At 52.3% G+C, this 20,186-nt stretch overlaps 7 protein-coding genes and 1 non-coding gene across 8 annotated transcripts; 5 read left to right on the plus strand and 3 right to left on the minus strand.

The window, feature by feature from the left end:
* Positions 1 to 433: 433 nt before the first annotated feature.
* On the minus strand, positions 434 to 1,164 carry CLUP02_15043 (uncharacterized protein; the record flags this gene model as incomplete). The annotated part of the gene is made up of 2 exons (XM_049293967.1): positions 434 to 617; positions 968 to 1,164. The coding sequence occupies 2 exons, from the start codon at positions 1,162 to 1,164 to the stop codon at positions 434 to 436; spliced, it is 381 nt and encodes a 126-aa protein (XP_049151113.1).
* A 2,190-nt stretch (positions 1,165 to 3,354) lies between these two features.
* CLUP02_15044 (uncharacterized protein) lies at positions 3,355 to 3,723 on the plus strand (the record flags this gene model as incomplete). Its single annotated transcript, XM_049293968.1, has 1 exon — positions 3,355 to 3,723. One exon carries the CDS (start codon positions 3,355 to 3,357, stop codon positions 3,721 to 3,723), a length of 369 nt encoding a protein of 122 aa, XP_049151114.1.
* A 1,132-nt stretch (positions 3,724 to 4,855) lies between these two features.
* Positions 4,856 to 5,796, plus strand: CLUP02_15045 (uncharacterized protein; the record flags this gene model as incomplete). Its single annotated transcript, XM_049293969.1, has 2 exons — positions 4,856 to 5,348; positions 5,471 to 5,796. 2 exons carry the CDS (start codon positions 4,856 to 4,858, stop codon positions 5,794 to 5,796), a joined length of 819 nt encoding a protein of 272 aa, XP_049151115.1.
* Positions 5,797 to 10,733: 4,937 nt separating this feature from the next.
* On the minus strand, positions 10,734 to 13,443 carry CLUP02_15046 (uncharacterized protein; the record flags this gene model as incomplete). Its single annotated transcript, XM_049293970.1, has 14 exons — positions 10,734 to 10,895; positions 10,982 to 11,056; positions 11,116 to 11,248; positions 11,335 to 11,552; positions 11,613 to 11,668; positions 11,720 to 11,856; positions 11,883 to 12,223; positions 12,275 to 12,328; positions 12,409 to 12,426; positions 12,555 to 12,617; positions 12,689 to 12,970; positions 13,048 to 13,102; positions 13,152 to 13,250; positions 13,295 to 13,443. The coding sequence occupies 14 exons, from the start codon at positions 13,441 to 13,443 to the stop codon at positions 10,734 to 10,736; spliced, it is 1,842 nt and encodes a 613-aa protein (XP_049151116.1).
* On the plus strand, positions 13,072 to 13,161 carry CLUP02_tRNA267. Its single transcript has one exon. It is a non-coding gene; the product is annotated as a tRNA-Phe (tRNA).
* Positions 13,444 to 13,875: 432 nt separating the features above from the next.
* On the plus strand, positions 13,876 to 17,472 carry CLUP02_15047 (F-box domain-containing protein; the record flags this gene model as incomplete). The annotated part of the gene is made up of 2 exons (XM_049293971.1): positions 13,876 to 14,281; positions 14,339 to 17,472. The coding sequence occupies 2 exons, from the start codon at positions 13,876 to 13,878 to the stop codon at positions 17,470 to 17,472; spliced, it is 3,540 nt and encodes a 1,179-aa protein (XP_049151117.1).
* A 49-nt stretch (positions 17,473 to 17,521) lies between these two features.
* Positions 17,522 to 18,280, minus strand: CLUP02_15048 (uncharacterized protein; the record flags this gene model as incomplete). The annotated part of the gene is made up of 4 exons (XM_049293972.1): positions 17,522 to 17,609; positions 17,703 to 17,794; positions 17,890 to 17,962; positions 18,123 to 18,280. 4 exons carry the CDS (start codon positions 18,278 to 18,280, stop codon positions 17,522 to 17,524), a joined length of 411 nt encoding a protein of 136 aa, XP_049151118.1.
* Positions 18,281 to 19,570: 1,290 nt separating this feature from the next.
* Positions 19,571 to 19,981, plus strand: CLUP02_15049 (uncharacterized protein; the record flags this gene model as incomplete). The annotated part of the gene is made up of 1 exon (XM_049293973.1): positions 19,571 to 19,981. The coding sequence occupies one exon, from the start codon at positions 19,571 to 19,573 to the stop codon at positions 19,979 to 19,981; it is 411 nt and encodes a 136-aa protein (XP_049151119.1).
* Positions 19,982 to 20,186: the final 205 nt, after the last annotated feature.

Raw genomic sequence — 20,186 nt, forward strand, 5'->3', positions numbered from 1 at the left:
TCAGAAGTCTCCGCTTTACCGCTCCTTTACCTCCTCGTTGTCAGCACGTGTCAGATATGAGTCGATCTGGGGTGTGTATCCGTATGTGTGTGTGTGTGTGTGAGTGTGTGTGTGAGTGTGTGTGTGGTGTCCTAACGAGCGGGCGGTCTCATGAGCCCGCAGGCGGAGACTGGTTTTCCCCTTGCTCATGGCAAAAGCCCATTTCAGGTTGCGACCTATTTTTCCTCCAGCGGTTGGGATTGTTTGCTTATTCTTCTCTTGAAATGCTGTCTTGTCTGTCTCACTCTCGTCACAGTTGGTTCTTCTGTCGGACTTGTCTCTGAGCCCACTGAGGTATCCGTAATAACCCCGTTTGCCCATTGTCCGGATACCCGATAGACTGTCCCACGTATCTGGGTGCCCTGCACTAGCCACTTTCTTATGGGTTGGTCTTTTAGGTTGGGTTTTCTCGTCGCCGGAAGGGGGGATTTGCACTGTTGGATCCCTTGGACGGGCTGGTGTGGATTTCACGTTTGGGCGGATAGGACAGGGATTGAACGGGGGCCTGGCATTCGGTACGGTTGGGCCACTTCTTTCCAAAGCTCCCGGTGTATGCGTGTGTTTTTGGGCTGTCTATTCTGTTCCAGTGTCATTTACTACGGAGCAACACTGCTCATACTGTATCTCACTCTCATGAGATTCGTCGGGGGGAACGGGACACGACTCTCTGGGCGCATCGAGGCCCAGGCGCTCTGCGGAGACGGAACGAGAGACGAACTCGAGATTTTCCATGGGCCCATCAGAGATTCAGAGCCCAAGCACCGGGGCGATGCAAGCGCACTGCACATTTCATCCCGTCTTCTCCAGCACAAACCAAACATGAGCAGTCGCGGGATTATGTAAGGAGCGATCTGGACCGACCCGTCTATCAACCTTAGTCCTGAGGTAAGAGGAACCTGTGCAAGGTGTACCTGGATACTTGAGGTACCTGCTGCGTAAGGACTGGGTCCAAGCCTGTGTAAACAGCGCTGGAAGGACCGACTTCCCGAGACGCTCTGTCGCTTCATCGCCAGATGCCCCAGAGGTACTTAGCCTGCCCACCTCACGATGTATGGGGCAGGAGCCAGAGTGCGAGAGCAGGCGCAAGAGAAAGAGCAAGAGCAGAACTTCGGCAATCGCCAGCATTGGAAGGAACCAGCAGCAGCGACAAGCCAGGCAGAAGGAGCCACGAACGGTTGAATTGATGAATCACCGCCAGGCCCCTGCTGCGTTACCTCTCGCAGGGCTTGAGTATCGTACGCTTCCAGCCCGGTCATCTAGCCTGATGCTCCCGTCAAATCCCAAACTCCTTTCGACTTCCAAGCTTCCAGCCCCCAACTCCTCGAAAGGCCTTCTCTTTTGGGCCGGCATCCACGCGAACAATAACATGGCCTGCTCTTCTCCCCCACTTTCATCTTACGGCCGCAATCATATCTGGTCACGGTTTGTCTCAAGAATACACATTACACAGTGCCCTCGTCAATCCCAGCCCAGCGGTCACGACAATGCTTTTTTTTTTGTTCGAGAAGCATTGGCACGGGCGCTTAGCTGTCTAACGCGCAGAGATGCCTTCTCTGACCTCTCTCCCCCAAATCGCCCGCCTCTTTCAATGTGACCCCAAGGATCTGGTCCAAGGCAAACAGAGAACCACCGAAGCCGAACCAGCTTGTTGGGATACTCACCCGCGGGAGACGAAAGCAGCGAACGGCACAGCTCGATCAATCAATGCCAATGCACGAGGCGGTCAGACATCACCGCCCGCAAAGTCTCAGCAGCCAGAAAACGTCAGACCTGCCAGGCCTGTAAGGCTGTCTTTGACAACCGCAACATGCCCTGTTTGGGCTGCTCTGACCAATGCCTACATACGGACACATACTTGAATACGGAGTACGGATACCTTTGCTGTATTCTATTCTAGCCCCCAACTGCGGATACCTATTCGTTCAAAGCTACGAATATAGACACACGTCCACCGCGGACGGCTACACAGGACACGCCTTTGCTTTCACACGTACTATCTCGGCCGAAGGGGCGCTGGGTTTCTCTCCACCCCTTATTGGTCTCTTGCACCGAAACGACAATGTTCCATGCGTGCTTCTACGCCATCTTTTGCTTATTGACATGCGCACGTTGAACGACGTACCCATATGTCGACTCATCTTTGTGTCACTACCCATCAGGATAGCGGACAGTGTCAAGGTCGAATGTCAAAGTCGCTGTCGACGTTAACCTAGGGTTTCGGCGCCACGCAAACACGAGTACTGACGCATCAGACACGGGTGCAGCTACAGCTACAGGGAACCATCGCCATACACTTTGCCTCGAATTTACATCACATACACGGTAACCCAGGGACAGCCGGTGTCCACAATGCAGCGACCCGGCCAAAGGCAGACATCAAATTTTCTGGGCCAGTCAGGCACTCGCCCACTTGCCTGACACTACATAACTATAGAAGAATCATGCCACCCCGCAGCTGCACAGCGGTGCACCGCATCGCAGGTCCGGAACACCACAAGCTGCATACCGGTGACACCCACTGTTGTCACTCCTCCTGGGCCGGCCTCGGGGAGGCGGGCAATTCACCCTATGGTTGCTCTGGGTCCGCGCTGCGGGGGCGGGATTCTCGCTTGGAGATATGGCTGAATCGGCCGTAAACGATTTGACGGAACCCTGACGCCACGCCACCCGATTTACTTTGCCTCGACACGCGAACCGAAGACGGCCACCTTCTTCTACCCACGCGGCCGGGTCCAATTTCGATATGGCTGCCTCACCAAAAGGCACATTTTGGGCTTGGGGCGTTTGCAATGGATCTTATCCACGAGCTTACCTAGGCCAGACCCGGCCATCATCTCGGCGGACGATTCAAGTATTCCCACTCGGCCGACAGCGACTGACAGATTACGAGCTATATCTTCCAAGTTCCGCCTTTGCCAGACAAAGGGGCAAAGACTCCATGACACGGGAATACTAGCTATTGCCCCTGTTCCCAATCCGGACTGCGAGGCAAAAGTCAAAAGTCAAGATGCAGACCGGCTGCAACAACGTCTTTCAGTGGCAGGTGAGAGATGACACGTCCTGGTGGACGAGTTGCCGCCAACCTGCCTGTATCCAATCAAGCGTGTCGCCGGCGCTGCAGGCGGGCAACTATTGGTGCAAACATCGTTGCAGACGACCAGGACTCTGTAAAGACCTTCTTTCATGGATTAGGTACAGACAGGTGTTTTCGTCATGTGCATCAACCAGCCCCCGACTCAGGGTAAATAGAAGCAACGTGGGATCGTTCTGGCCAACGAGCAGTGACTGTTAGAACCAACCGCATAGCAGCCGCATATGACCCGCCGCCCGCCGGAGTTGGCGATCACGGCGATGATACCCCCCAAAGAAAAGAAGCCCATCTGGCCAGTCGGGTCGTTGAAATCTTCAGCAATCATATCGAAGTTCTGCCAGCTGAGGGACGACCCTCTTAGAGTTAGCGGTCCCAAGCTCTCAAGAAGTTCCCTGAGCCCCGCTCGAATACCACCCGTGGACAGCATCGATGCAACTGGCCTCAAATCCGGCTCCGAGCTTTACTGGAAACGGTTTTCTCTGCATGGTGCGGGGCCCGCGGAAGGACAGCCCTCGACAACTCTACCAGAGAAACCAGACAGAGGACTCAAACAGCTCAACTTTGTGTCGTCACGTCACGCACGACTCGAATGACTTGCAGCGGCTACATCTCCTCGACCCTTTCGTGTGCATGTATTGACCAACAAGATTTTTCTATTATTCTGCAAAGCGGCCGCTTCCCCTCTTTGTTGGTTGCTGTTACAGGATGTTCGAATCGGTTCGGACTTCATGGACTCCGTCTCACTTGTCTGTCCTTGCTCTAATGGGATGGGTCTTGGAGGTCAAGTAATTGACCGGCACCTCGGTCGCACCAAATGGAGCCCCTTTGGTGGCAGATCATACCCGCCGACTAATGAAGTCTGCGGGTTTGAGTGGCGCTACGGAAAGATTGGCTTGGATCGACGCTCCCATGTGTTGATTACCCGTTGGACCCTTTTCTCTAATTACGGAGCACGTCTTGGGCATCCTAAAGACACACATCGAATGTGCATGAACTAGGAACGATTGGTATTGAATTGCGTTCTGCCTACGCAGTCGACGTCTTACACTCCATTTGTCATTGTGCCGGGTTCAACCCAGGGCAGCTGAGCCAGAGGGTCGGGAAACCCCAGCCAAGTGGTTGACGGTGTGGGCGGCAAAGGCTTTGTTCGCTCTCTGTGTCTATTTCAATCTCATCTCTCAGATCTGCCAATTGGGGCTTTCGGTGGCTTCGCAAACTCTCTACCACGAAGGAGAGAAGATCTGTTTCCTCTCTCACCGCCTGTCCGAAGCCAATCAGCGGCTGAACCATTGTTTTGGGAGTTCAACTACCTTGGACGAAGGATTCTTACAACCAGGGCATCAGAGGGAGTTGAACCCAAAGAGGCAGCTTCATCCTCGATAGGTTTCAATACGCGTGCCCAGACTTGCAGGCCAGATCCACCTTAACCTCTGGATTGCCCAATTGGCTCCTTTACGTGAGAGGCTTTGTTCCTTATGGTTTTATTGCCACAACCAACACCTCGATTTGGAGATGATCCTTCAGTCAGCTGCAAAATGTTGTTGCCAAGCTCAGCTCAGCTCATTTCAAGGGGGGCCAATAGGTGTATGGAACGGCAACATCAACAAAGAATGCCGATCTAAAGTTGTGGTTTTAGAAAGTCATACCGACCTTACAACCCGACCCATTCTGGAGACCTAGGCCGAATCCTATGGTCTCACAGGGTAGCTAACCCCTACATTCCAAATGCCACGGGATAGATGGAACGTATCGACAAGAACAAATACAGCCTTGCAACCTTGGCGGGGCAAAAACGCCGTCACCTCCTGCGTTTCAGGGTCGCAGACTACGGATACGCCGAACCAGGTCGCCGGCGTATCGACAGCTCCCCCAGCCGCCAGTCTCATTAGCCGCTACGAGTGCCTGGCATGGACAGATCTTGCAAATCTGCGGCGCCTTCGCGCCCACCCGCTGTTATTTCCGGAACACCTTACCACCTTAACCTACTGTGTAATACGCCACATGTCAATCCAAATTCCCAAGCAGACGGTGCGCCGCTCTCAACGGTTTCGGTGCGGCGGCTCGAGTTTGGTAGTGATTGGCGTCGGGGGCGTCCGTCATGAGACCTCCCCATACCTCCACTTTGGGATACCGCTTCGTTGCATTGATGACGTCCTCTGCGTGGCTGCGATGGGCTTGGGCGCGTCGATTTGGCTCCATCAGAGCTTCCAAATCACAGGTCAATGAATGCTTGTTCGAGCGCCTCCTGTGACCTGCCGGCTGCGTATCACGTCTGTCCTGGAAAGTACTCTTCCCTTGTTTCCTAGGCCTCTGCCATGAGTTTATGGCTGACAGGCGCAGAGGGTTACAAGTCAGTGACAATCTCCGCAAACCCCATCTATGGCGTATGCGAATATCCCATTTTCACAGCAGCATACACAAGAGCGTTTCTTCTCGTGAAGACTACCCGTACTCTCTTCAGCCGTGTCGTTGAACTTGTTGCACGGGTTTCGTCTGATCGCCGCGTCTTCTGGAATTCTCAGCCTCCCCGGTCCCTGTCAAACGGGCCGAGACGAAGCGTCATCTCTACTCATTTTCCCCCTCGGGCCCCTCTCCCTTTCTCTGCGGGGACCGACACGATGAACCGCTATGGAATTTTGACTTCTGACTCTGCTACGGTACGGTAGCATTGGAATTTCGCCACCACTTAGTTTTCAGTCGATTTCTCATTGTTTGCCAATTACCAAGGTCGGGGTGTGGGCAGAAAAAGAAAAACAGAAAAACAGGAAAGATGAGCGGCACGGCGGGTATCCCGCTTGCCGGTTTTTGACTGTAGGTCGTCCCCGGGGTCCTTGTCCTTGTGCCGGCCCGGTTCCCGTGACTTTCCTGACTTGTAGGTCAACGCCGTCCGGTCACAGAAGGACTGCCCCCAAATGGCAAAACTACACAATAAGGTACCAATATCCACCCCCCCTGTTTCCTTGTTGGCGATCATTACCGTGGCCGCTGCTAGGTGAGAGCCAGTTGTGAAGCTTTGTATTTCTAATCTGCTGTTTCTTGGGGGCCGTGTTAGATTGTCATCGTCGCTGGGACAGAGGTAAATCGACTCGCAGACGTTGGCGCCCGCTACCCCCGCGAACCCGGACCCGAATTCTGGTCCGGCTTGACGTTGAGGAAAGTTTTTGGTATCCTTGCTGCTCCGGGGCACAAGGCTTTGAACTTAGAGACAGCGTGGCAGCCCACCAGACGCATGTTTTCGACAGCGTGGCTCACAGGGGTCTTGGCGGCTGTGCTTAGAGTTTCCATGTTGCAACTCTATTAGAGTTGTGGTTGTCCCTGATAGCAATCGTCGCAAGGTGTAAGTCAAGCTATCGTGACTATTGTTGTATTCTAGGGGGCTAATTGATATCGAAGACTTGATAAACTCCCATGGTCTTGGCAAGGGGGCTCTGTCTTCCGAGTCCCCTTTCCCCTCGCCGGCTCACGATACTAAACAACTCTACTCTGTACGCGGCGAATATTCGGCGGATGCGATGCGATATCCCCTGAATTATTCGGATCTCGGCCACGCTGGAAAACTTTGAGGTCATCGGCGGACTGATCGGAAGATTGTGGATAATTATTGTCTGTGAAACGGGCGTTTGGGGAGAAAGCGCAATCTTGGTCCATTTCGGCCCCGGACATCGTTCATGTTGACCGCTTCGAAGAGAAGGCCGAGGCGCGCGCAGAGTTCGCAATCGACTTTCTCTTAGCCAGCGAAATTGTCATTGACAAAGTTGTCAGTGCGGTTCACTCTGGGGGGAAAACGAAGCACGCCATCTTCCGTCTCGTGATACGGTGATTGCTGCTCGTGCACCATCACAGGCTGGGTTTCATCCTCGATGCTGACGACGACACAATTTGCAGAGTTGCATGTTGAGTTTTGTTCACAAGTCGGGAATGCTCGCTCTCGCAAAGGCTGCGATCGGGTGCTGAAGAACCCGGACCACGATGGTGACATTTTGCCAGGCATGCTCACCATCGTGACTAGGGTTTGAGGGTCGCGGACCCCCTTTCTGGTCGAGGTCCATACGAGTGATTCAACTATCTAGATCATAGACCGTAGGCCCTTCTCACCTTATCTGGATGCCGTCCGGCTTTGGTGAGGGCACAAACCGAACGGGGTACTTGGTCGTTCAAGAAATAGGCAAGGGGGCTTCCAACAGCCAAAGTCTCTGTACTTTTGTGAAATGCGATAACTGTCAGGAGGTAGTCTAGACTGCGCTCAGGTCTGCCAATAGCTATGCCGGAGGTGCCTCTAGATAGCAACAAATACGAAAAAGATGCTTAGCTTTTTGGGAGTAGAAACTTCAGACACGATACCCGCAGTCGTTTCCCCCTGAAGCACGAAGAATACTTGAGACCCTTCTCACGAGCTGGTAATGAAGGCATTCGCAGATTCGAGTTTCGAGCAGTCACCATACTGCGTATACAACTGCCGCGAACATCATCCGAACGTGCCTGATCGATAACGTACCTGTATCAAAGTGCCGGGGAGGGAACAGGCATGCGGATGGTGGTGTTCGAAATTCGACGTGCGCTTGTCCCTTGTAAAGCCTGCAAAGGGCCGATTTACTTTGCAACAGCATATCTAAACACCGATAGGCCTGGGGTTTGTTTCCCACCCTCAAACCCCCCATCGGCATTGTGTCCGAAGACTCGTTGACTTGGGGCCTTGGTACTCCGTGCTCCGTCCGCAGGTTGTGGTGAGGGTAGACTTTTCTGCCCAGGCGGCAGTGGGAGGAAGACTCGGGAGGCGGGACGGATTGGACGACACATACAGACAGACGTGTGCATGTGCGAATCTTGCGAAGAATATCCGAAGTGTCGTCTCGTTGGTGTGTACGCTGTAATGAGGCCTTGACGAGTTTCAAACGAACAGAGAGCGCGCCAATGGGAGGAACGCGGAACTCGACGCGGGCTGGCAACGCCGAACCGGGTAGTCATCACCCACCAACGAGGCAACGACGGCTTCTGTTCCGTAGTCAGGTTCACCGTTCAGGGTGGTTGAGGGCCAATGAGACTTGCGTGCTGTTGGAGCTTGGGTTCAACCGACCCCCCGTTGCCTCGGGGGCTTGTTCCACCGCTTCAGTAAAGATGTCCCGTTTCATGATAGCTGGCCCTTTCTGCAGTGTTTTTTTTCTGTGCCAAGAGCGTTGTGGTTCCGGGGGTGTTCCACGGCTTCTGCCCAAGAGGGCAGGTCAGCGTCGGTTGAGGAGTCCTGCGAGGCCCCGAATGGGACATGAGTTCGGGGATGTTGGATGGGGTTTGGCCAGGGTTAGAAATTAGTCTAGTCTAGTCTAGTATAGCCTGGACTAATACTAGGCTAGTCTAGTACAGCCTGGACTAATACTAGACTAGTATAGTACGGCCTAGACAAATACTATACTAGACTAGTATTAGTATACTAATTAGTATATATTAGAAAAATTATTTATAAATTTATAATTAGTAACTAATTATAAATATTAATACATATTAAAATAAAACTATTAAAAGCTTGTTTTATATAGCTTTAAAGACTTAAATATTACTATTTAAGTAGAATATTCTTAAAATGTTAGTTTCTGAATTATTTTTTAGAATATTTAAAAATTAAATTATAAAATTTTCTAATTAAATAGTTTTACTTATATTTACTATAGAAATATTTCTTTATTATATTTTTTAGAATTTTTTTAAAATAAATTAAAACTAATATTCGAATTTCTAAAAATAGTAATAGAATTACTATAAATAGTATATTTTATACTAATTAGTATATTAGTAATATACTAATACTAGTCTAGTCTAGTACTAGCTGTACTAATACTAGTCTAGTCTAGTACTAGCTGTACTAATACTAGACTAGTATTTTAAAGGGTGGACTAATACTAGACTTATTAGTACTAGACTAGACTAATACTAAATACTAGTAGTATTTTTTCCAACCCTGGGTTTGGCACTGTCCACGTCGGGAGATGCGCCGTAAAGCCGCGGTAGAGGTGGCTCATATCCAACGTCTTTAGTGGGGTGGCTGCGAACGCATCGTCTCGTCTCTGTCTTTTCGGACGAGAAAAGGACCCTCCCCACCTATCCCACCTGTTGTGGTATGTCGACAATCGACGACGACGACAGCTACACGTAACCGTGCTGTACATATGCAGACGAGGACGAAGACGGCGATGACCGACGGCCGGTGCGGCACTGGCGGTGCGTGGCTTCCCCAGTAGACGCGTTGAATTACGGCCAGGGGTTATGGAAATAGAACCGAGCAGAGAGAAGTTATTGACGCGCTGTATCCGTGCATGTTAATGTCACTGGGTGACTATGACGCAGATGGGAGATTCTGCTCCGAGCCTCTGATTGCAGAGACCATGCTCATATTACCTCCCTGTCAGAGGGCTGTGATGTCCCGCGCCATCACCCGCTGCGTACGACTATGCGCGACCTAGGGTGCAAATTGGCGATCAAGGGCGAGGTTGGGCGTGTTGGAGTCAAATTCTTGTTTCTCTTCCCTGCGTGCCGGTGTGATGAAGAACATGATTCTCCAGTGTTCTCTCTAATTTTTTTCGGGTTCAATGGAGCTCGTACGTTGGGCACCATTGTCGATTGGACCGGCCGGATGGCGGACATTGAGGGTGTTGAAACTCGCAACGGGGTTCCTCCCAGGGAAGTTTGGATGGGCGTTGAGAGGCGAGCGGGAGGGCCCGCGGCGCCGGACCGGGGGGTCGGGTTTTGAAAAATGGAAAATCGTTCTTTCGCTAGGGACACTGGCGTGAGGTCGTTGTATCCTCTGTTTTGAAGCCTGAATAGGGTGTTGTCAACTGTTGATCAACATTGCGAGTTTTGTCTCCTTGCAGTTTTTGCCCCGTTACAACTCTATGCAATTGCAGACTTGCGGTGATTCGCACTAAGAGTTGACCGAGGTCCCACTTCGGACGAAGCCCCTGAAGGCTGAGTGAGAAGTCCAGTAAAGAAACTTCGGATGAGTTCCTAACTTCTTATTTAGCTGGAGAAGGGGGGGGGGGGGTTAGATTCAGGACTTGGATGCTCTTTGAGACTTGGACCGCGGGAAGACGGAATGCTGCGGTGGCTATGGCAGATACCCAAGATGTGAACAAACAGGATGGACAACGGCATCGGCGGGATACAGCTCATCTCGAATGCCTGTCCTAGGATGAATCTAGGCAGCTTTGCCAGGAATTAATTGGTGGTGATAGCTCGCGTTCATGGTGTATGTTTTTTGGCTTGTTAGAAGGGCTTGGCACATTACTTTGCCCGCGAAATGCCAGAATTGTTTCCTAGAAGGGACGGTAAGTTCAATTGGCCCTGGTTCGTGACCCCTTCATCATGAGACTTTCTCATCAGGGACAACCCAGGAGAGGGAACCCTGAATCTTGGGTCAAGGAGTCGCAGACTGCAGTCTTCTGGGCGTATCGGGAAGTTTCTTAGATGACTTTTATTTTGACTTTTTGACAGCCGTTTTGACAGGGCCCCCGTTCACCGTTGGCTCTACAACGCTAGACCTGGAAGGGAAAAAGGAAACATCCACGGGCAAGACTGGGCCCTCCGTCCGTTCTGGCCCGTACCGTCTATGGGACGTCTAATATCCGTAGTGTTTGGCTAGATGCGTGTATCCGTATGTGAGTGAACTTGTGTGCCGACAACGCCGAGGAATGCTCTCATTACCCATTTTTATTGTGTTGAAGTTTTTCTGCTCATGGTGATTGTTCAGCCTTTTCGAGCGAGTCGAGTCCAGCGCTTGCTATGCGAGGAGCGCGCGGAGTGTGATTAGGTAGCTGTCAGTTTCGTGGTATGCGATATGGGGCCCTGTGCTGTTCACAACTTCACTGTGGGATCCATATCCGCATCCGCAGATATAATGGAGACGTTCTCTTGGCCCCGAAAGAATTGCCTTTCTGTGCTCTGTTCTCCGTCCAAGCGCGGCCCAAGGGAATGGGCGACTGTGCGGAGACCTACGTCACAGGTGGCTCCTTTCTCCTACAGATTTGACTCGGCCGTTTTTCAATGAGGTGGACTTGGGAGGTGGATATCTGTATGGTTACCCTAGGATCCTGGATGTTGTTCTGGGCACCCATGCGATGGGGATGTTCGACTCTTGTGGTTCGGGGCCGGCCCCCGGAAGTCGGGAATTCTTAATCTGTGGTGTGTGCTCAGTTAACCGTCAGTGCGCTACAGTGCACGGTCTTTGTGATAGATGAGAGATCATCAAGAAAATCTGGGAATCGAGGGAAACAGTGACGAGTCCTGACTCGGCGGTGGAAGAAACTGCCTCAGATGCCATGATCTGATGATCGAGAGGGTTTGAGCCGCTTGACACCCCATGATTTGGATGGATAGAGTCGCCGAGGCATACTAGGTATCTGTCGTATCGAACAGCCCGGTAGGTTTGAGTAAGTCTCTGCTGTGCCGCACATGGGTTATTATTATAGCGACGGCTGAAGCGCGAAAAAAACGGAACTGGACCGCACCGATGGGATTTGCCTAGTGTTTGCCCTCGTGAGAAAAACAAGTAACCTGCGAGAATCGGGAGAGTGTGGGAAGAGGACCCTTGACATCCGAACGCACAAGTTCCAGGGGAGGGTTTCCCTTGTTCCACTCGTTCTTCATAGGGCTTCACCGAGGATGGAGATTTGGAGGTGCCACCGTGCCAGGGCCCAGGGACCAAGGTGGGTGCGAAAGAGAGAAGGGGAAATGGGAGGAGACTGTCCTGGTCTCATGGCACCGTTACGCGGCCCAGCCCCGGGGACCCTGTGTGTTGGTAACCGGGCTGAGATTGCCAGATTGCTCTGCCTTGGCCGCGCGACTCATGTTGTGCGGAATTGCGGCAGCATGATGAGTCGGTGTCCAAGATTTGGGGAGCTGGGGGGGATGTAAGGCGTCTGTGCTTCTTCTCGTCAAGGTGGTGATGGTAGGCGATGCCGTGATGGCGGTGCCAACACGTCTCCTATGAGCTTGGGAATCGAGCCACTGGAAGTTGACTCTGTGGTGCCGCGGCTGGCGCAAACGCGAAAGGGGGTTCTTGGAGGCCGCTCTGTAATCTTTGAAGAAATACGAGGCCGAACCGAGGTACTGGGATCGGAACAGATCCGTCTTTGGAGGCGTCCCGGAAGTTCATGATACCACTTCGGGCGGCTGTGGTCGGTGGCTGTCACGGTTCAGGCTGACCGTCGGCCGCTTGATGGTGCCAGCGTTGATTTACACTCCGGGGCACAGAGGCCCGGCGCTGTTGTCTAATAGTACCGTCTCATACGGACAGGGACCTCGAAAAGCAACTTGGTTGAGCAACATCGTAAAGTTGAAATTGTTTCAAGAAGAAGAGGGCCCGATTGTTGAGGTGGACCAAGACAAACGAGAGTAAGTCAGCAGGATGAGGCCGATATTAACTGCCATCCTTACCAACGCGGCGGGCCCTGACTGACGCCGCTAGCGTGGACTCGTTGGTTGCGAACTTGTCGTCAATAATCTGTCAGATTGTTGTCAGCCGTTGTTGTCCCTTGTCTCGGCATATCAAGCAAACTGTCAAACCTGTCAAACCTGCCGCACTCGCACATCAATTCTTCTTGGAAACTTTGGGGGTGCCGAAGGGATTTGGGAGTTGAAAGGGGAAGAAACCAAGACAGCTAGCTGAGGGAGCAGCTGACTGACGAGATAGCATTCAGCCACGCCCCTTGCCCCTTCTTTCCTGTAATTCGCTCTCTTGATCGATGCCACCTGCAGAATGTTTCCTGGATTTCCATCTGCTTCTCTCAGGCACAGCCGACCACCGCCATTTCTTTCCTCTCTCCAATGTTCGGAAGGCAGACTCTGGAGGATCCACTCCAGAAGACCAAGTCAGGGCTCCGAGATTACTCCCCACTTCGAACAGGGACTTATTCCGTTGCTGCCCCGAAAACTGCCATCGCAATTCGAAGATCGTGGCGGACATAGCTCAGTTGGGAGAGCGTCAGACTGAAGTCAACTTCAATCACTTAATCTGAAGGTCGTGTGTTCAATCCACACTGGCCGCATCTTCAGCTTTTGCCGTTTGTCCTCAACATCGCATTGGCGATATCCCAACTTTTGGTCCATGCCTGCCTGGACTGCATTGAACTCGGTGCTGTGAGAGTGAATGCAGCTACTCCGTACAGCGTACCGGATTACCGCATCTCAGGAGTGAGTTCCGTTATCAGCGGCCATTGTTCCTTTTTCGTTGAGTCAATGAGGCTAATTGGTGCAGAAAGCCTTGCGAAACACACGGCAGTTGCTGCACCGAGTTGAAGTGGTAGCAGTAGCGAATACATTCGTGACATGATGGCACATGTGTGATCGATTAGCTAGGAATATCAACCAATTGAATGATTTACTGCTCGTTCAATGTGTCCAAGTGGATCTGACTGACAAAACGTTTTGGTGATGGTGTTGATGACGGCATTGAAGATTCTGATAAGAACAACCGCTACACCCCGCCACTGATAAGCACCGGCCCGGGGATGTTCCATCGCCGCAATCTCCCGCGACAGTAGGCCATTTCGTCACGAAACGCGACCACGAAAAGCTTCACTTAAGCACCATACACGAATTAGACACGTTATCACACCCTCAAGCCGTAATCGATTCGCAATCCTCCCGCATTTCGCGCAAATTTGTTCTCTCGAACATATCAACTTCATCTCCCAAGACTGTGCACATTGTCCTTGCACAGTCGCCCGCCACCTGCCCACGACCTCCCGTTCCACAGCTTTATGCAACATTGGCCGACAGAGTCTTCAGAAACGCAACATCAACAAGATAACCCCTCGGACACCACTACCTCAGTCCAGCATGGCTTTTGTTCGCGCCAGCAGCCCAACGGCGTCGCTGCCCTTCGCCGCGAAGAGACAGGCAGTGCATCTCCAAGATCTGTTCCAGACGGAGGGCGCCGTGACTCATTCGACGCCGTCAGCGCCGCCCAGCTCGACGAGAAGCTTCGCCGGCTGAGTTTTGACGATTCAGCTTCTGTTGATAGCCATTCAGCCGTCGCTGGTCAGCGAGTGATTGATTACGAAAATGCGCAAACCCCGTCTACTCCCCGTCAAGCTTTGGGCTTCAAGGTCATCAAGCGATCTGAGAATCGACCCGATAGCGTGCAGTTGACAGACTTTCCAAATGGTATGCAGGACAAGACAGAGGATCGCAGTTGAACCCCCGCTAACGCTATGGTTGTAGAGTTGTTGACCCACGTCCTATCTCACCTACATCCCGATTCGCACTCGGCGATAGCTTTGGTGTCGAAGCGTTTCTACTCGCTCGTTACGACGCCCCATGCGTGGCGAATGGCCTTTTTACGATTCTTCCCAGGTCACGATAGTCTGACTACAAAATCTGGCGAGCAGAATCGCGCAGGGCCCTTGGACCATGACTCTTTCGAATTCGTTCGCTCAGAGTCCCGCTACTTTTCTCGCTTGACTTCTCTTGCGACGTGGCGAAGTGAATATCTCCTACGAACCCGTCTTTTGAGGGGCCTCATCAGAGGTAAACCAGGTGCTAAGCCTGGCGGCATTGGAGCATCTGGCCGAAGCAGTAAGAAGACAAGCGCTGTCTTGACCTACAACTCGAAGCTGCCCTGGGCTGTGACCCACATCCATGCCGACTTCACTGTCAAGAAGGCTCCCCGGGTTATTCACGGCACTGCCGACCTTGGTGCCGCGACCTTGAGTGATTCTTTTATTGGCAAGGTGGAGAAATGGGGATTCCGAGACCCTTTCACCATTCTACAGCTGGACGAGGTGTTTCCCAATCTTGAGCCATATGGTGCTGGCGATGGACCCGCCGCTTGCCCAAACGTCATGGATGTCAGCCAGCCCTATGGCATGCTCTCCGGCGAAGGCTTTCCAGGCGGACGTGCCTACTACCGCCCGATCAATGAGATGCATGGTCGGTATCTTGGTAGCGACACTGGCGTAATCGACACCTACCCCGATATTCCCAAGATCCCTGAACTATCAGAAGCGATTTCGGCCGTTTGGGTTGCTAAATCCACTGCTGTACCCAACATTACGCACTCCACGGTCGGGATCATCACCGGCTCAACTCTCGGAATCGTCACTACGTATGCGCTCCACGGAGACGGAAGTGGCCCGCGGCATCCCAACGGCGAGATGACAGCGCGATGGGTGCTCAGCCCCGGTGTTCCGATCGTCTCAATCAAAGTCGACGATCAGTATACCCAGAAGCGCAAGACTGCCCAGCGCGTATGGGCTGTGGCTCTTAATGCCCTGGGAGAGGTGTTCTACCTGGTCGACGTGCCGAAGACAAGTCTGGAGCGATCTAAAGGCGAAGATGTCACCAAGAACGCATGGTTCGCCGGACGCTCAGTCTACTGGCGGCTCATCGACGACTCCCGTCGCCAGGCTCGGCCCGATGAGTTCGACAAGCATGCTCTCCGAGGTGCTTATTCGCCTCGATCTCCCGCAGACGCGATGAACTTGAGTAAAGAGCAACTCGTCGCGGAAGCCCGTGAGATTGAAAAATTCCTCCGTTACAAGCCGTCACATTTCCGGAAGGTCTGTGATGGCTGGGACATGCGAAGAAGACTGGAGGTCGACTTTGCGAACGATGACGCCGGCGGCGCCGGGGAGGTCATTGTCTCTATTCATTGCGGGCTGGAGGAGACACATCCCCCGAGCGTCACTCGCTATGCCCGAGCCATGTCCCAAACGCCGCGACAGACTCCAGACACTGTGGAAGATACTGCTGCAGTCTATCAGGATGTCCCTCCAGTGCAGCAGTCAATATTTGGATCGGGAAGAGACTACAAGCATGAGTCTCAGTCCCAGCCCAAGCCTACCAAGACTGTGGTTAAGGGCGATGTGACACCCATCTCGTCCGGCTCGCTAACGCCCCAGGCAAAGCTCAATTCCATGGATGAATGGGCCGTTGCTACAATGTCACTCGGCAACTATGGAGGTTCAGAGATCACTGCGTCGGCTCTTGATTTGTCGTCACACGCACTTCTCACATTAACGGAAGACCCTCTGCAATTTGGGTCCAGACCTGCTGCCACTCCTACAATGACACCACAGACTGCCGAATCGTCGACAGAAATTCCTGGTCGGCGAACCCGTATGCTGGCTGTCGGAACCAAGGACGGATCAGTTGTTGTCTGGAACTGTCGCGAGCAGCGCAGTATGTCCACCATCTCCCCTCTTCGCATCATTCAAACAGAGTCTCCCGAGATCAGTTGCCTGGCCTTGACGGCTTTGTATCTGGTACACGGCGGAAATGATGGCTTGGTACAAGCATGGGACCCGCTGGCATCTTCGCTCGAGCCGCTCCGTACACTCAATGGACGTTCCAACGGTCGAGTACCCCGTCACATGATGACGATGAACCCTGCGCTCCCGATCGATACATACTCAGCTGCTCGAGCCATCTACCTCGACCCTGATCCTACTGTGTTGCGTGGTATTACGTCTTTCGGGGCCTTCCTGCGTTACTGGTCTTACAGCGCCACTCACCAGCCACCTGGTCGTAAACGTCGGCTTCGACACGCCGATGTTCACGGCCGCCTTGCTACTAGGCGCCAGGGCGGGAATGTTTCTGGCTACATTGCCGCAGAGACTGCAGAGCTTCGGCGAGAGGAGGAACAGGACATTAAAGAAGAAGCCTGGTTGCGCAACAGATTTGGCGTTGGCGCTTTTGGCGACTTGACCGAGGAGGAGGCTCTCCAATATGCGGAAATGATATCCCAGGAGACACTGCTGCTCGAGGAGCAGCGTCGCACTAGCGCCAGCGACACTGGTTCTGCCGCCGATGCTAGCTTCGACACGGTATCGTCCTTCAGCGAAAGTACCGTGGACACAGTTACACCGGAGCCCAGTATTACTGGCTTTACCCCCCCGCCTCCCGTCGTTGAGGAAGAAGACGAGTACGAACAGCAGCTCCAGCAAGCTCTTCGACTTTCTCTGATGGAGGCTACCGACGATGTGGCTCAGTCTCCTCGCAAGAACAGCTCCAGTGATTTCGAGTTTGCCATCAAGTACAAGTCCAAACCGGCGAAGAAGACGACAAAGAGAACACCCTCCATGTCTCCCCCGGCAACTTACAAGCCTATCGCTGGCGCCAAAGCAGGTTCTTCCAGCAAAGCCACGCCTAGGGACGACGACCTTGAGTTGGCTCTCTTGCTCAGTAGTGCTGGATCCGCGAGCCACCCTGCACCACGAGATGATGATTTGGAGCTGGCTTTGCGGCTGAGTCTGCAAGAGAATGGTGCCGGCGATTTCTCTAGCCTCGGTATCCAGCAGGAGCAAGAGGAGTTTCCCATGCTGGAGACTCGCGGGAAGGGCAAGGGCAAGATGTAAAGGCGGCAGTGCCTATTCGCCGCCATAGTCCAGTTGTCTGATTGAATTGTTATTTTTGTACTCTGCCATTCTGTCTCCTGCTCGACTGCGGATAATGCTTCTGATACATCATCGGCCCAGCAATGACTGACCTCTTCCTGCCCATGTGCCAATCGAGAAGTCAACTCGCACGCGCGGGAGTAGCTATACGGCATATCATTCTGACTGCAAGTGATCTCCGTTCCTGTTACTGCTCCTTGATCCGGTGCCTTTCCGCTCGCAGGCCATGTCTAGCGGGCGGGAGACCCCGAGTATCTAGACGATGCCTAGCGGCGATCTGAAGCTAGAAGGACGGAGATGTATGTCTTCAGTGGTCACCCAGAGATGAAACTTCTCAGCAGTCGATTCTCATCCCGATGACGAGTGACTTCGACTCACTTGCAGATCCCGAGGTATGATGTGAGGGATCCGGCATGATGTCGCAGCTCCCGAGTCGAGTATGATTCCTCGCCTCGATGACTTCTTCGTCGAATTATTAGCTTCTCCTCTTCATACATCCTGCCTATATCTTGTACGTAATAATATCAAGCCGAACGCTACGTCTTTGAAGGCTCTTTATTGCCTACCAGCCCAAGATGTGTCAAGGCGGAGTTAGTCTCAGGGAATGTAACATTCTTGCCGCGATGCTCGTCACATTCCACGCCATAACCTCACCGCAAGTCGCATGTCCTTTGGCATCTGAGGCGGCTTCAGTGCCCTCCAAGCCCTCAAGGACGACGGCGCGTCTGGAAACTAGGGCAAGGTCGTCGCAGAGGCCATCATCCGGCATCAGGACATGAGCGCCGACGGTGCCATTACTATATCGGCCAGCCGATTCATGTCGCGACGCTGTATAATAACCTTTGTAGGCATTCGCTTGCAAGTAGGTTTGATAGAACGAGCCATGGGAACCCGCGGAGGGAGATCAATGAGGCGTGGCCGAGACTTGGTTGGTTTTCTTGATTTGCTGGGACTGGGAAGAAGGAGTAGGGGATGGGGCCTCTGTACCGTTCTACGCATATTGTTACGTGCAATCTTGATGAGGAGATTTAAAGGAACAACCTAATGAGGGGGTATGAAAAGATTGTGCGGTCATTGAGCATAGTCGACTAATCGAGGTAGATCCCTCATCAACTGCGTGCTATGATGGTGTCTGAGGACCAAGTTTGGCCGCGGTAACGGAGTACATGGCAGAATTATAACAACAAAGGATATCTGTTCAGAGAGCCACATCGCTACCTACCACCTGGCTCTACCTACCTCAATGTCTTCAAATTTCTTTCGTAAAAGGTTCCTGATTCTTCGGTTAGAATAGTAGGATACCTACATTCATTATGGACAATCTGAGAATTGATTGGAAGTGAGGTGTGTATGTCACCGGCTGAAGGACCGCCCGACAGAAACAATTGTTTCGGCGCCTACATTACCGGAGCTTTACCGCCGTCGAATGATTGCGGGCCACCCTACAAGGCTTCTTCGAGGAAAAAGCCGTGTTCGTGGGTTTCCCTTACGGTCATGTCGGTACGAGAGCACTGAACAGAAACATCCAGACAAAGCTGGATGACTATTGTCCAGAAACTCACCCATCCCAACTCCTCTATGAACTCTCCAAATTCATCCTTGATTTAGTGTCTATTTGATTTCTTTGACGCTAATATTACTGTTCTTCCAAGCTTTTGCTGACCAAAAGCGATTTACTCTCCCATTTCTCACTTGCTCACGATGCCTTCCAGTGAGATTTCGAGTCACATACCCACCGGCCATGAACCACGATGTCTATCCTTGTCTTCCACGGCAATTCCCTCCAGGCATACATAAACCCACTCTCTCTAGTCGGCGACAGAATGCTGTATTCGATGTGAATGTTTCACCTGCTGCTACAACACCTACAACAGATTTAAACATCCCTCGGTCAGCTCAGCGTCCAGATCTAACCAACATCAAGGAGATTTGCCAAGACAAAGTGGTTCATTATAGTCGATAACCGGGTCAACTTCCAGAAGAAAGGAATATCGCACCTGCTCGCACTCTATTTCAACCTCTAGAGGCCTCACAGGCTAGCTTGTGGAGTAATTTTAAAATGCCTGAAAGCTCCTCAGACAACTCGTCCCATCCCAAGCCCAATTACTACGACGAAAACGACCGCATCAACTTCGATGGAATGACTAGTGATCAAGCAGGCGCGGCTTATGCAATAGATGCGGAAAGGGTAGCCCACAATCGCGACGAACAAGCTAAGGCGAAGGCTCGATTCACCAGCGACAAGAAGAAGGCACAACGGTTCGTTGCTGCTTCGAAGATACGGTTCAAGCGCGAGGAGGACAAGGGCGACAAAAAGGATGAAGACTGGTACGAAAAATTGAAGAAAGAAGTAAGAGATCGAGAAGAGCTATTGAAAGACATCATAGCAAAGGGAGCGACTGCGAAAGAGTTTGACTGGGAATCATGGGCTCACCTTGTGCCTGAGGTACTCGAGTCATCGCGAAGTTAGGCAATCTTCACTGCCGGTGAGATATGGTCCGGATACGCTTGAGACATCACTTCATTGAAGATGGAACTGGGGTGAGCCTAGGAATATGCTTCTCATCCATTTCATTTGAGGGTCGCCATGGCTGGACGGTATTATCTGAGACAGATACAAACGTCAACACACTCTTTCTTTCACTGGAGAGCAATAAGCAAGCTCGAGATCACAG

This window comes from Colletotrichum lupini, chromosome 8 (genome assembly GCF_023278565.1).
Source record: "Colletotrichum lupini chromosome 8, complete sequence".
Classification (NCBI taxonomy): Eukaryota; Fungi; Ascomycota; class Sordariomycetes; order Glomerellales; family Glomerellaceae; genus Colletotrichum; species Colletotrichum lupini.